Here is a 13,072-nt window from a genome sequence, read left to right as displayed (position 1 = left end):
CTCTGTTGTGACTCCCAGGATGTAGTCATTTCTTTCAATGCACGGCAGCAAGGGAGCTTCCAGGTGCATCAGAAACTGGATGTCTTGGGTTATGGTGTTTGCAAGAAGGACGACTGCATGGCGGAGGACGTCGCTGAACTTGAGCGTTGCAGCTTTCACACGCTCACGCTACATTTTTCTGCTGTTTGCCACAGTGAGACAACAAAAATAAATCCTTGTGAGTGTCGCTCATAAAAATGATGATCAATGTGAGTGTCTGTGAGACTAATGCTCTTGATTGCCTTTCACCGCACCAGTGTCCAGCTCAGTCACATCTCCGCTTCACGTGAAACGCAGTGAACTTGCTCATTGCCGTCAAATAGTACGGACCGCCGTCCTCAGTGCTGACAAAACACGGCTACACAGACATCGCAGGGAGAAGAGTACCGACACAGAGGAAGAGGAGTTCCTGGCCTTCCCTAATGACCGAGCCTCCAGCATCAGGCCTGCTTCTCCAAACACACAGTACAGGTGAAGACAATGGTTTGCTAACGGCCACAGTCACCTCTCATGGATTAATATCACATCTTTATCTCCCATCTTCATCGATTTCTTTTAACAAACTAATGTCTTCAGTATCCAAACAATTGGTCAAGGAGTGATTGGGTGGTAATGACAATAACCATGTGACTCATATCAACATACTGCATGTACCGTTACTTACAGTACTCTCGTTGCAATCCTCAGGACGATCTTCACTGGTCTACCTCGCTATCACTATGTGGACACAGACTATGCTTTCACCGCGGACGAGGAAGAGCAGAGGCGGCGGCATCGTCAGATCTATGCAGACTTCACCAAGCAGCTCAGACAAACACGGCTCCAGAGGATCAAGGAAAGGTGAGCCGCCTGTGAGATAAAAGAAATCCTCATCTGAGGATCTTTTTCTTCAAAAAAAAATTCTGTTTATGAACATGTTCTGAGATTTGGGGGCTTTTGCTTCCAGACATCAAGAAAGGTTGATGCAGGACGTCGACATTGGGATCGTTCCTGCCCAAGGACTGGTTCCTCCTTCACTGCGTATCAGTGACCTGGTCGACAGCGAGGTCTCAGAGTCACACAAACCAAAGACGGCATCAGTCACCAATCAGGTAAATGTCCAGATGCTCACATTGAACATTTCTCGTTAAACTTTTCTCATCAGCTCAACTGTTTCTTGTCTTTCTTCAGGTTTCAGCGGTTATAAATGCAGTTCCCTCCACCAGCCAGGAGGTGGCAGACTGTAACAGGACTCTGACTGCTCAGGAGCTCTGCCAAGTTATTATAGGTTTGATTATCTTTTGATTGAAAAAACTTAAGAAAATACACCAAAAAATTATATTTGAAAACTGTTTATCAATACATACATCAACTACTGATCTGTCAAAGGCACAGTGGTCAAATTTACTTTAGTCCTGGGGAAATATACAGCTTAGTTTGATTCCGAGTATGATAACTATTAAATACAAATCTTTGGGCTGCTCCAAATGTTTTCCTTTGTTTTAGTGCAGAGAGACACGAGTCTATTTATAGTTTACTTTTAATTCCTCGCACTGAATGTCAGAGTAGTATCAGGTTTGAAACAGTATAACTATTTGAAGCAGGTAAAGATCTCATTCTTTCTTCATCAGGCCCTCTGTCAGTGGACTTCGGTGAAGTGTGTGTGGGATCAGTGTGTGTTCAGAACCTGGAGCTGGTTAACAATCTGTCGGTGCACGTCTGGGTACAGCTGGACGTTGACTTTCCTGAGCTCCAGGGCTCCTCTCCGCTGTCCCACGTGCTGCCACCGCACTCTCACGGCGTCCTGCCACTCACATTTCTGAGCAACAAGCTGGGGCCCTTCTACGGGTATGTGACAGAAGCAGCTCAATTCCAACTCCCAATTCCACTTCAAACACAGCCTTTTTTTTTCTTTTTTCTTTCAGTCTGGTTTCCTACTCTGTGAACCAGCAGCACCCAGGTCAGATACTAGTCCAGGCCCAGGTCGTCCCCTTGGCTCTGGACCTCTCCACCAACCAGCTGGTGATCCACCCCAGCCCCAGTCTGCTCGCTGCCTCGGGATACAGGAGCTCAGTGATGCTGAGAAACCAGCGTAACCGCGCCGCCGAGTTCACATGGCGACCAGTCGTCACGGAGAGCGGCATCCTGTTCTCTGTTCGGCCGGCCACAGGTGCCACAAGTCCAGTCATTGTAGTCTGCTCTGCATGGAACTATTTTAGCAATGTGGATGTGTATTGCTCTTCTCTCCAGGTGTGGTGGAGCCAGGTGAAGAGTTGGACTGCGAGGTGGTGTGGGATCCCTCTTTCACCTCGCCTTCAGAGGGAGACTTTGACCTGTGCGTCCATGAGGGCAACACACAACGTCTTCACTGCGTCGCCAAGGTCTGTCTATAACATACCGTGTTATGTCTGTGTGCAACAACCACTTTACGATGTCCTATTTGAGAATCAAACACAGTACTTGTAGGCTTGTCACCTTTGATTCATGAAGGCCGCATTGGATCCCAGAGGTATGCGGTAACGCAGTACCAAAGCATCAATAAACCCATTCTCTCAGCCCACGCAAGCTTCATTCGGAATCCAGCCAGATAAAAGATTCTTACGTGCATCCTTTGGTTGTTTTATTTTTTATTTTGAAGCTTCATCTTAGTGGATGGATACTGAAACGGAAAGGGCGTCATGTCACCTTGATGTCAGTCTAAAAACCCACAATTGGGAGTGAATTGCAAATATATTTTTTTAAAACCAGTTAAACCATGACTGATAAATGGTATGTGATGAATGATCAAATAGAAGAAGCCTCTTTGTTGACTCATTTTTTTTTCACCCGGTGTTCAACAACTATATGAGCCCAAATCTGTCAAAGAGCCAGATATGGATTTCTGCTCCGACAGCAGCCTCGGGAGAGTAGAGCACAATTTAGAAGCAAGATGTGCTGCGTTTTGAGTCAGTCTTTTGGTTTTTGTAAAAATTGGAGTGCACAAACTCTTCTTTTGCACCTGTCGTTCTGTTTTAAAAAGTTGTATTCGCCTTCCTAATTCACATGCTGTCAGGGCTGTCGCATTCGGAGGAGTTGGAAAAATGACTAATCAGACATAGCAGGTTATTGGAGAGTGGCTGTCCTACATATGAATTAGCACAACAACGTGCATTGAATAAGACAGAAGGGAGTTTTGTGTCCTCTCAGGTTGGAGCCACCAGTGTTCAGCTGGCAGAGAAGTGGGTCATGTTTAGATCAGTGCCTCTCAACATGCCTTCAAGCAGGACTGCAGTTTTACAAAATACAGGACAGAACCATGCCTACTACCAGGTGACCCCCCCACCACACACACACTATACAGTATTTCTCACTTGTTTAACCATTGTACACTTGTCTGATATTGTGTGTGCTTTGTCTGAGGCAGGTTTTAGATGTGTGCCCAATGTCCGGCATGCTGGTGAGTCCATCGAAAGGCACGGTGCCAAGCAGGGGGCAGGCCGTGCTCAAAATCAAGTTTATTCCAGAGTGCGTCGTCAAGTTTGACGCCACAGTCGAGGTGAGCGAGTGCAAGAGAGAGACGGGAGTTGTGCAGGAAGGAAGACGCAGAGCGCTGAGGCTGTTGGTGTATTGCAGATTGCTCTGAGGAACATGAAGTCCATTGAGATGAGAGTGGGTGGATCAGTGGAGCCTCCAAATGTAGACATCAGCGTGGTGAGTGTTTGTGTGCACACTTTGGAAGAACAAGGAGACGATAAACAACAGCAATCAGTGCTGCCAGATAAGAAAGTCTAACAAATTAAATTGAAGCCATGCTTTTAATTTTTATTATAATTGAACCTGAACAACAATTACAACTCTGCAAAACATCCATCCATCCATCCATCCCTCCATCCATCCATCCATTCATATCCATAATCGTGACCATCCTTCATCACTGAGCAGCTGATTGAAACGTGATCCTCATCTATAAACAGCTCCAATCTGTGTGGTTCATACAGTTTCCTCAGAGGATTGAAGTGAATTTACACATTAAATCGAGATAAAAATGAACAGCTGCTGCTGTAAAACTATTTTCAAACACAGCGTGTTTGTGCTGAGCAAAGAGCACACTCGTTGTTTAATATGTAATCTGTACATAGGTTTCAGCTCACAAAATGAATTCCCTCTGCCACAGTTGAAGCACTCTTTGCACCTCGACAGGTTTATAAATGACACATCATTTCAACGGCATAATGCTTGGTGGAGAAGGCATTCAAATCAGGAGCAGGTTACAAATTATGATAGTCTCACAAAGTGACAGTGAGCTGGGACTGGAGGCCAGTCAGGCTGCCTTTTCATTATGCCCCATGATGAACGAGTAGCTTAACATTTCATGTTTCAAACCTTTTCGAGGCATTCTGCTTGCAGAGTCGGTCATAATGAAAGGAAATATGATGAACTTTTTTTTTTGTCATAGCGGCCATCTTCACTGTCTACAATTAAATTTATTCTGCTAAAGTGAGTCAGCATAAGTCAAACAAATACAATCCCTCATTCTTTTCCTCCTGTGTACAGCATGCTCCAATAGCTTTACATCACAATGGGGCCTGTTCCAGTGATTCTACAAGATTTCTGTTTGTATGACTTCAAAGTTGTGGATAAAAGAATTTACCAGATGGCACACTGTTCAGTTGCTGGCATTTAAGGCAAAAGCAATTAAATTCACTACATCCATCCATCCATCCATCCATTTGATCATCATTAATAAAATGTGTGTGTGTGTGTGTGTGTGTGTGTGTGTGTGTGTGTGTGTGTGTGTGTGTGTGTGTGTGTGTGTGTGTGTGTGTGTGTGTGTGTGTGTGTGTGTGTGTGTGTGTGTGTGTGTGTGTGTGTGTGTGTGTGTGTGTGTGTGTGTGTGTGCATTCAGAAACGGCAGGGGTTGCTATTCTGAAAGAAGCAGAGTCAAGGAAAATCTGCTTTTGTACATTTCTCCTCTGTGAAATAAAAAGAAAATACAATTCTTTCTTCTTGGTTTTGATTTGTGGAGGTGCTGGACTTGTTTCTTTGTGGAAGGACATGGTTCTTCAAAGTTAGCCAGTAGCTCTTCCAGAAGAGCTACTGGCTAACTTTTCTCACTCAAACTTTAAAGTAAAAAAAGAATTCAGACATGTTTTAATCATTCGGCTTTTTGAAAGACTAATGATAGTCAATTACATGATTGAGAATGTGATATTGATTTGGCTGTCTGCTGCTGAAATGGCAGGTAATTGGATGATTTTAAGTTCTGTCACTTCTGTCACATTGATTTCACTAACGAGGATTCAACCAAGAAATTCTGGCTTTTTTTAATGTTTATCTCAGCAATTGGCTTTGTCTTCTCGTCTTAATTTCCTCTCTATGTTTCAGTCCCATTTCCATTTCTACAGGGTGTATGCCGGTTCACACAGTGTGGCCCCGTTTGTTCTGACAAACCGATCATCAGCTGTCGCCTGCGTCACCTTCGACCTGTCTGAACATGAAGAGTTCTCTGTTGGACTTCCTCATCCCTCAGCAAGTAAGCACTTACTGAGGACAATACATTGAGTTCATATGTTGTAGAGGCTGTGTATCGAATGACGATTTACCATTTCATGTCTATTATTATTAATGGATGTATTTCAATTTTAAGTAGTTGATTTGCTGTGTTTTTCTTGTGTGCAGAGAGGCTGCCAGGTTTGAGTGTTGTGGAATTGCAGGGCTTTCAGACGCTGGACTATTCCCTTATATTCTCCCCAGATCAGGTATGACTGAGGCAAAGACTCTCAGAATGTCTGCAACACAAACAGTTTAATGATGATGGAGTACACCCAGCTGAAATGCTTGTGAAGCGTCTGTGAATTGACTCTTTGTTTGGAAACTCGGCACACATTTCAAGTTTGGTATTTTTTTCCCAATCAGAGCACGTTGTGGGTGCAGGCTACATTCAGTTAGAATTGTGGTGATTGTCTTGCCTCCCTAATACCATTATTACAAAACAAAAAGTGAAAGGAACAGACTGGATAATTTACTACAAGGGAAGATGGAGAATTATCAGCTCATTATTGCAGCACAGCGTTTTACACTTTCCTGCCTCCATGCACGTATGTGCTGCTTCTGCCTGAGACTGGACATCACAGTTTTTAAAATGGTTCAAAGCAATATTATTTTTCCTGATGTAAACATGGGGGAAAATGTAGTAAATGTCATACCCCCCCCAGATGGCCAGCTATGACTTTGTCCTGTCAATCATGGTCAACGGAGTGAGATGGCCCTATGCCTCGACATCACCTGCAACCACCACGACCTCCTCGTCCATCTCCTCCTCTGTGGCGGCCGGCAGCAGGAAGCACACCGCCATCCCTCTGTCTCACACCGTCGCCATGGCGACACAACCGTGTCCGCGCGTACAGGCCACAGGTGGGATCGCTATAGGGAAGCAGGGTTTGTCCTAAAAGACCTTTTCAGTCAACGATCAGCAGGCGTCAGAGACGGCCTGCTATGCAGCATATGTATTTGTACTGGATGCAAGATGAGAGAGAAGAAAGACATTTTTGCCAATTGGGTTGGGTTGAATCGCGAGACAAATTAACAACAATATGTAAACATGGGATGTGTTTTTAATGTGGACTTCAATAGAAAGTAATTTTTCAAGGTTTATGTGGTGAAATGCAATGCTTTTTCTTTTTTTGCTTTGTGTAAACGAATCTAGTGCTGTGTGCCCCACTGGAAATATCCCCCTCGAGGTTGCAGTTTGAAGTGGAACCACAGTCTTACACTGCAACACAGGTAGCGCCATATGTCCATGCTCAGTATTTTCATGTTTCATTTTAGCAGCACAATTATTACCCTGATTCTCATTCATTTGATTACATCTGTCACCGCTCTCTAGATTTCTCTTGTTCACTCCATCCTGTTTGCATTTCTATGACTCTCAGACAGTGACAGCTTTCTCTTGTGCTCCCCTGTTTGTTGTGCTCCTCGTCCCGCCCCCTGCAGAAAGTGGAGCTGAAAGCAGCTTGTGAAGGCAGCGTGTGTTGGCGTTCGTTCACCGGGGACCGAGTGCGCTGGTGGTTTGACTGCAGAGCCAAAGCAGCACCGGCAGAAAACAGAAGCGAGAGGGAGCTCTGTACGGTGTCTCCGTCTTCAGGCAGTCTGGGGCCGGGCCGGTCGGTGTGTTTAATGGTCAGCATCAAGCCGGAGGCCATCGGAGCAGGTGAACAATGATTGGAACCAGACAGACGTTGGTATGATGGATGGCTGTATTTCCCTCTGCTGTGCCGTCTCTCACAAAAACACACCTCACTGTAAATACCTTGTTTTCTTATGCACAACATCCTTCACATCATCAGAAGCTTTTTTTCATTACAATGGCACCTGTCAGGGGGAAATATATTTAGCAGCGAGTTTATTTTTACATTGTATTGAAAGCAGGGACATTGAGCATGTGCCAGTATCGTACCAACCAACACGGCATGTAACAGCATTTATTGTTGTCAAAGCAGCAATTTGTACTTTGAGAAAAATCTAATTAAAAATGCATTTTTCAGTTTCATTTTGTTTTTCAGTAAAGTAAAAGTAAATCCTTTTATTTTAGATGAGATTAACCTGCTTGTATTTAAGACCTAAAGGCTATTTGGGGGCTTGAAAGAAATACTTTTGTTTTTCTTGGAGTAAATACGGACTATACAATATATCAGCTGTGTAGAGAGCAATGTAATCAAACAGGAAGCATATATATGTGTTGTGAAATCATTTTCATCAACTTTGCATTTACAATTGTTTCCCAGGCTCCGAAAGAGTAATCCACCTATCTCTCCCCCTTTACCTGGGAGACACGAGAGGGGAGGAGATGGGAGTAGATGAGGGACGAGAGCCATACAGAGAGCTGTCAATCACGATTACCCTCCAGGTCCCAGCCATCACCATCCATCCCCCAATAATTCTTCTCCAGCCAGTGCCACTGAGGACCAATGCAGAAGCCACTCTGACCTTGCTGGCTGACGGTTACCTAAGGTTGGCACACGAACAGCCTATTTTATACTGCAGACACACACACACACACACACAAAGGTCATTTCCAAGGTCCCTTTCAGCATACCTGAGACTTAATGTGTACCTCCATTTTTTTTATTTGCATCACACGTGGGATCACTTTTGTAACCAGTTGTCAGTGTTTTGTGTCGGCTGAGCGATAACACTGATAAATTGTTATCGTATTTACATTTTTCTCGCTTGTGGCAATTTACCATCTGCATTCAGCCGTTGGAGCTCAAAGAATGCAGAGGACACAAAGCCGCACTCGCAGACTTGGGGACGTTCCTCTTTGCACCGGGGCTTTGATCAGTGGAGCCGTGGCTCATTAACTGTCAGCGCTGCAGCCATGTTAGATGTGTGTTTATATTGTAAGCCAACATGCTAATCCACTTTCCTAAGTGGTTTACATTGCTTTCAGCTTTTAGAGGGAACTGAATTCTGGCTGGAAGTCCCACATTCCCAGGACTGAATTGAAAACTCACATTAGGTCCAGTTCACGGTTGTAATATTGCCAGAAAACCTGCAGCCCAACAAAGCAAGCTTATTTTAGTTTGATTGTTGTCTGCGTGGTTTGCCGTTTGCAGGGGAACAAGCGTGTCAGTCGAAGTGGATGAGGTAAAACTGGAAGACGGGACGGAGATACAGCCTGTCTCCATCGTCTTCCCTGAGGGTAACACTATCCCTGCTGAAGACCTCCATCAGGTACAGTGCTGGAGTTGGAGCAGTTCATCTAATAAGTGAACCATCGCTGAGGGATTCAGTTTCATGTGGTGTAAATGAAGCCTGGACGATCCTGTGTGTTGGATCAGGAATCACGAGAAGCTTTAAGTGCTAGTTTATCATGGCATGAGTGAAATTTGTGCTAATATGTCTCTGTACGTGCCTGAAGATCACATGATGGAATCATGTCCCATTTTTTTTATTCTGTCTGGCACCAACAGGGAACCGGTGCCCGTTCCCTGATGTGCACGGTGGAGTTCAGCTCTGCCATACCTCTGTCTCTCTGCACAACCATCACCTTCTCTGACCACCAACACAACAGGTAACCTTGTTTTTATTTGTGCTCAGTCCAGATTCATTTGGTCATAGGTTCACTTTTTCTACTTGTCAACATTTAGTTTTAGTATTTGACTTGTTTTATAAGATAGCGCCATCCTATGTTCTTGTTCTCATCCATCTTAATGCCTTCAGATTTCAGGTGCAGCTGTATGCGATCACTGAGAACTGTCTGTTGACAGTGTGGCCCTACGTGGCTGTGAACTACTCCGAGCAGCAGATCGTTCTCAAGACAGGTACTGTAACGTGACATTGAATGGAAAAGAACACCTGTGATATATGTGCCACCAAACAAGTCTGCAGGATTTAAGACGGTTTTCAAAATGTAAGCTCTGTACGTGATGTCGGACTTTCAGCTCCGTGTCTTAGAGCCTGTGTTTCATTTAGGAGCCACGGCTGTGGAGGCGATCCTTCAGCGCTATCACACACCAAGTCCTGCCTCTGGCCCCACTTCGTCTTCAGCCTCATCGTTTGATCACAACAGCTCAACGAATAAGAATTCAGGTCAGAAAACATTGCGAGTGCTGTTTATGTTGTTTGACATGTGAGCTGGTGTGGACGGTGCCTGGATCTTCCCTCTCCAGATTCGCTTCCAGACAGCGACAGCCTGAGTGGAACGGCCAGCAGGGACACGGGCGACTCCGCTCACAGAGAGTCCTCATCCAGCCTCGGTGTCCCAGAATTCCCCGCTGCTGACACAGAGGAGGGACTTTACTACCAAAATGTATTGTTAGCTGTGGAGAGGTGGTTCAGCTTCTTTGGATGGCCCAGTGGAATGCACCCCGTTACTGTCCCGCACACGCTCAGGAGGTAGAAACCCCAGACACCCTGCAAACACAGCGAACGAGGCCACATCTTCTCATCGCTCCTCCTCTTTCAGCGTCAATACAAACACTGACGCAGACCAGTCCAGTGGGCGAGCTCATCGTGTCACTCAAAATATAAACTCAAGGTGAGAAAGTACTGACATCATCAGTGAAGAGAGAAATCCAATGATGAAAATAAACATTTCTGATTAAGTTTGCGAACATGCACATACACATACATGCTCATAATGCATTAAAAAAACAATTCTAAAATTATCAAAGGCAATTTCATAGCTGGTTGGAGATAAGAAATGTATTAATATTTAAACAAAAATACACGTGTGTATAACAATGTTTGTTTGTATGAAAAAACAATTATCCCTTGGAAAAAGTCAAAAGTGAAGAGAGGAAAACACTATGATACTTAAGAAATTATATACGTCTCTTTATTAAATACACTCACTTGCTTAATGAAAGAAGCTAACAAATAATATTTGGTAGGTTTTGTTTTTTTTTTTCAAAATAAAAATGAATGGAGTGAAACCAAACAGGGATTCTATTTCACACTGGAGTGGACTCTCATATGTTTATACATTCATGGGTTCACCTGTCTCTCCTTGACCATGTGCTGTATGCTCGCGTGTGTAGGTCTGCGTTTGACATGCTCCAACACCTGACAGGCCGACAGATTCCAGGTATTCCTCACTGTCGGTCTCTTTCTGCTGATATGCAGCAGCGGACCAATCGGCTGCTCCAGTGGCATCAAGCTATGCTGGATTTTTTAAGGTGGGTCTTATTTACATGCTACACATCTTAACTGACTCTGACCTGAGCAGACTGTTGTTGATATGTCAGCCGTGGGGTATCGTACCGGCAAACTCCTGGTTATTACCCAGCTTTCCCAATTTTTCGGCACGTGTGGCATGATTTAAAACACATTTTCACATCCTGTAAGATTGACTTCTCTGGACGACGGTCATTGTGTGTTCAGGGTGCAGGGAGCCAGCCTTTGTCACATCAGACCCCAGTACCTGCTGGATGTGCTGGAGTTTAAACACTGGTGCTCCCAGCAGGTATGAAGTGTACTTACATTATAGTGCCATCATATAGTCCAATTGTTTGTCTTGTACTTGAATTCTCAGAGCAAATCTGCTTGTGTTCCTCTCAGTCAAACAATACGAAGCAAAGTCTGAACTACGACTATGAATCTTTGAGTAAACGATCCTGGACCGATGTGCTGCTGCAGATATTCAAGGTGCCTCCCATCACTTACATGTATTATAGCTGCAACTCACATAACGACAGTTATATGAGGATCCGGGTCCACACAGGTGCTGGTGTTATGCCGTGTGTCAGAGAAGGATGTGAAGACAACTTTGGACCACATGCACTCAGACGAAGTCCTCACAACCACTTCAGCCAGTAACATCTACTCATCCAGGGAGCTCCAGCTGCTCTCATGGCTCAACGTTCGCTATAGCAGCATGAGGGACAAAGTGCAGGGCTCAGGTATGAGACAGACTACCTCTTTTTTTTAAAAATTCTACTTAAATTGGAGGTTCCATGCAGAGTTTTGAGATGATTCAGCTCTGAGATCAAAACATGATGTTAAGACTTTAATTTGATTGCATGTGTGATATATTACATGCTCATTTGTCAGCCTGTCAATTATTGAGCTGCTTTGTTCAAAAAGGTGTCTAAAGTCTTTCTTATAATTTAATTTCAAACTCTTTCAAGATCTCATGTACCAGGAATGTCAAACTCTTTTTTTTAATTTCAGGTTACAAACATAAGTCATTTTGATCTTTAAGGCCAGGATGGTAAAACATCCACCACACTCCTCCACCCCATAAACAACAGCCACTGAAAACATTTTTACCTTTGCTTTTCTGCAATAAATGACAAATGCATCTTCAATGTTTTTTTTTTTACAAAACCCAAACGTGTCTCTCCTGGTTTAATCCGCGGGTTTTAAGAACATAAACCCTCCCCTTATGTTGGTACCTCTGTGTGTGTTACAGATTCACAAGTATGACTGATTGACGGGTTGTGCTTGGTATTGATCTGCAGGTGGAGTCCCGTCAGCACGCTGGATAGTGAACTTTGACCTGGACTTGGCAGATGGACTGGTGCTTGCTGCTCTGCTTGCTGCATACTGCCCTTATCTGGTCCGTGTGTGTGTGTGTGTGTGTGTGTGTGTGTGTGTGTGTGTGTGTGTGTGTGTGTGTGTGTGTGTGTGTGTGTGTGTGTGTGTGTGTGTGTGTGTGTGTGTGTGTGTGTGTGTGTGTGTGTGTGTGTGTGTGTGTGTGTGTGTGTGTGTGTGTGTGTGTGTGTGTAATCTGTGCAGGTCGTCTTCAGTGTGTGGGTCGGGTGTTTAGAGTGAGAGATGGTTGGTAATACCTGCAAGTGGCAGTGTGATTGATGTGATGAGGATGCAATTAGTCTTGAGCAGGATTAAGGGGGGATCTTATCATGCTCAGCACTACTTTGAGTGCGTGTGTTCCTCAAGAGGCACAGGTAATAGATGCAGGGTTTTTTTTTTACAGATGTCTCCTGGCCAGGAGGGGGCTGTCTGAAGGAGTTTGACCCTGACATAAACACCCTGGCATAAAAGTTTTTAGAAGATGTTCAAATTATATAATTTGTGTGATTGTGAACAGATCACAAGCCACTTCCGGAGGATGTACTCTTCACCCAGCAGTCTGGAGCAGATCCTCCACAACAACATCATTGTGGCTCAGGCTTTAACTACACTTGGCCTGAACATAAATATTCAGGTAAACACCGGAGAACAGGGGAGACCTAGATTTGTCAGTGGATGTAAGAGCTTCATACAACTGATCTTACAGTCTTACAATTGCATAATATTTCAAATAATATGTATAATTATTATTCACATCGTACATACAGATCCTGTGAATTCCATTACTTTAATGTGGAAATGACTATATACCATCTCTTCCCCAGTAAAAGATTAGTTTGTCCACCTCATGTTTGTAAATTCTCTTTGAAACCACTGGAATTCCCCCTCAGGGAGTCAATGTTTGACAAGTAGATGTAACATTACAATGAACACGGCATTTCTATTCCACATCTAAATGTCATACCAGCTAGGTGGGGATACAACAGACACTTAACTGTTTCATATTTAGCTGTAGGCATCTGTGAGCATTTGATGATTA

General features: G+C 44.1%; 1 protein-coding gene across 1 annotated transcript in view; it reads left to right on the top strand.

The window, feature by feature from the left end:
- LOC308147831 (cilia- and flagella-associated protein 47-like) overlaps positions 1–13,072 on the top strand; it is a gene marked incomplete at both ends in the record, with an annotated part of 45,691 nt that overhangs the window by 4,401 nt on the left and 28,218 nt on the right. The window contains 27 exon segments of the mRNA XM_080520164.1: positions 19–193; positions 297–510; positions 727–879; positions 986–1,166; positions 1,168–1,306; positions 1,650–1,866; positions 1,944–2,188; positions 2,269–2,399; positions 3,205–3,327; positions 3,422–3,553; positions 3,631–3,708; positions 5,383–5,530; positions 5,677–5,756; positions 6,213–6,398; positions 6,991–7,207; positions 7,827–8,007; positions 8,613–8,730; positions 8,970–9,070; positions 9,220–9,320; positions 9,472–9,588; positions 9,669–9,894; positions 10,539–10,676; positions 10,882–10,963; positions 11,059–11,145; positions 11,222–11,399; positions 11,961–12,066; positions 12,559–12,667. Of these exon segments, the coding sequence (XP_080376290.1) occupies positions 19–193; positions 297–510; positions 727–879; positions 986–1,166; positions 1,168–1,306; positions 1,650–1,866; positions 1,944–2,188; positions 2,269–2,399; positions 3,205–3,327; positions 3,422–3,553; positions 3,631–3,708; positions 5,383–5,530; positions 5,677–5,756; positions 6,213–6,398; positions 6,991–7,207; positions 7,827–8,007; positions 8,613–8,730; positions 8,970–9,070; positions 9,220–9,320; positions 9,472–9,588; positions 9,669–9,894; positions 10,539–10,676; positions 10,882–10,963; positions 11,059–11,145; positions 11,222–11,399; positions 11,961–12,066; positions 12,559–12,667 (3,963 nt within the window).

This window comes from Blennius ocellaris, assembly GCF_963422515.1.
Source record: "Blennius ocellaris genome assembly, chromosome: 24".
NCBI classification, from domain to species: domain Eukaryota; kingdom Metazoa; phylum Chordata; class Actinopteri; order Blenniiformes; family Blenniidae; genus Blennius; species Blennius ocellaris.
This window is presented reverse-complemented; position numbering and strand designations above follow the sequence as displayed.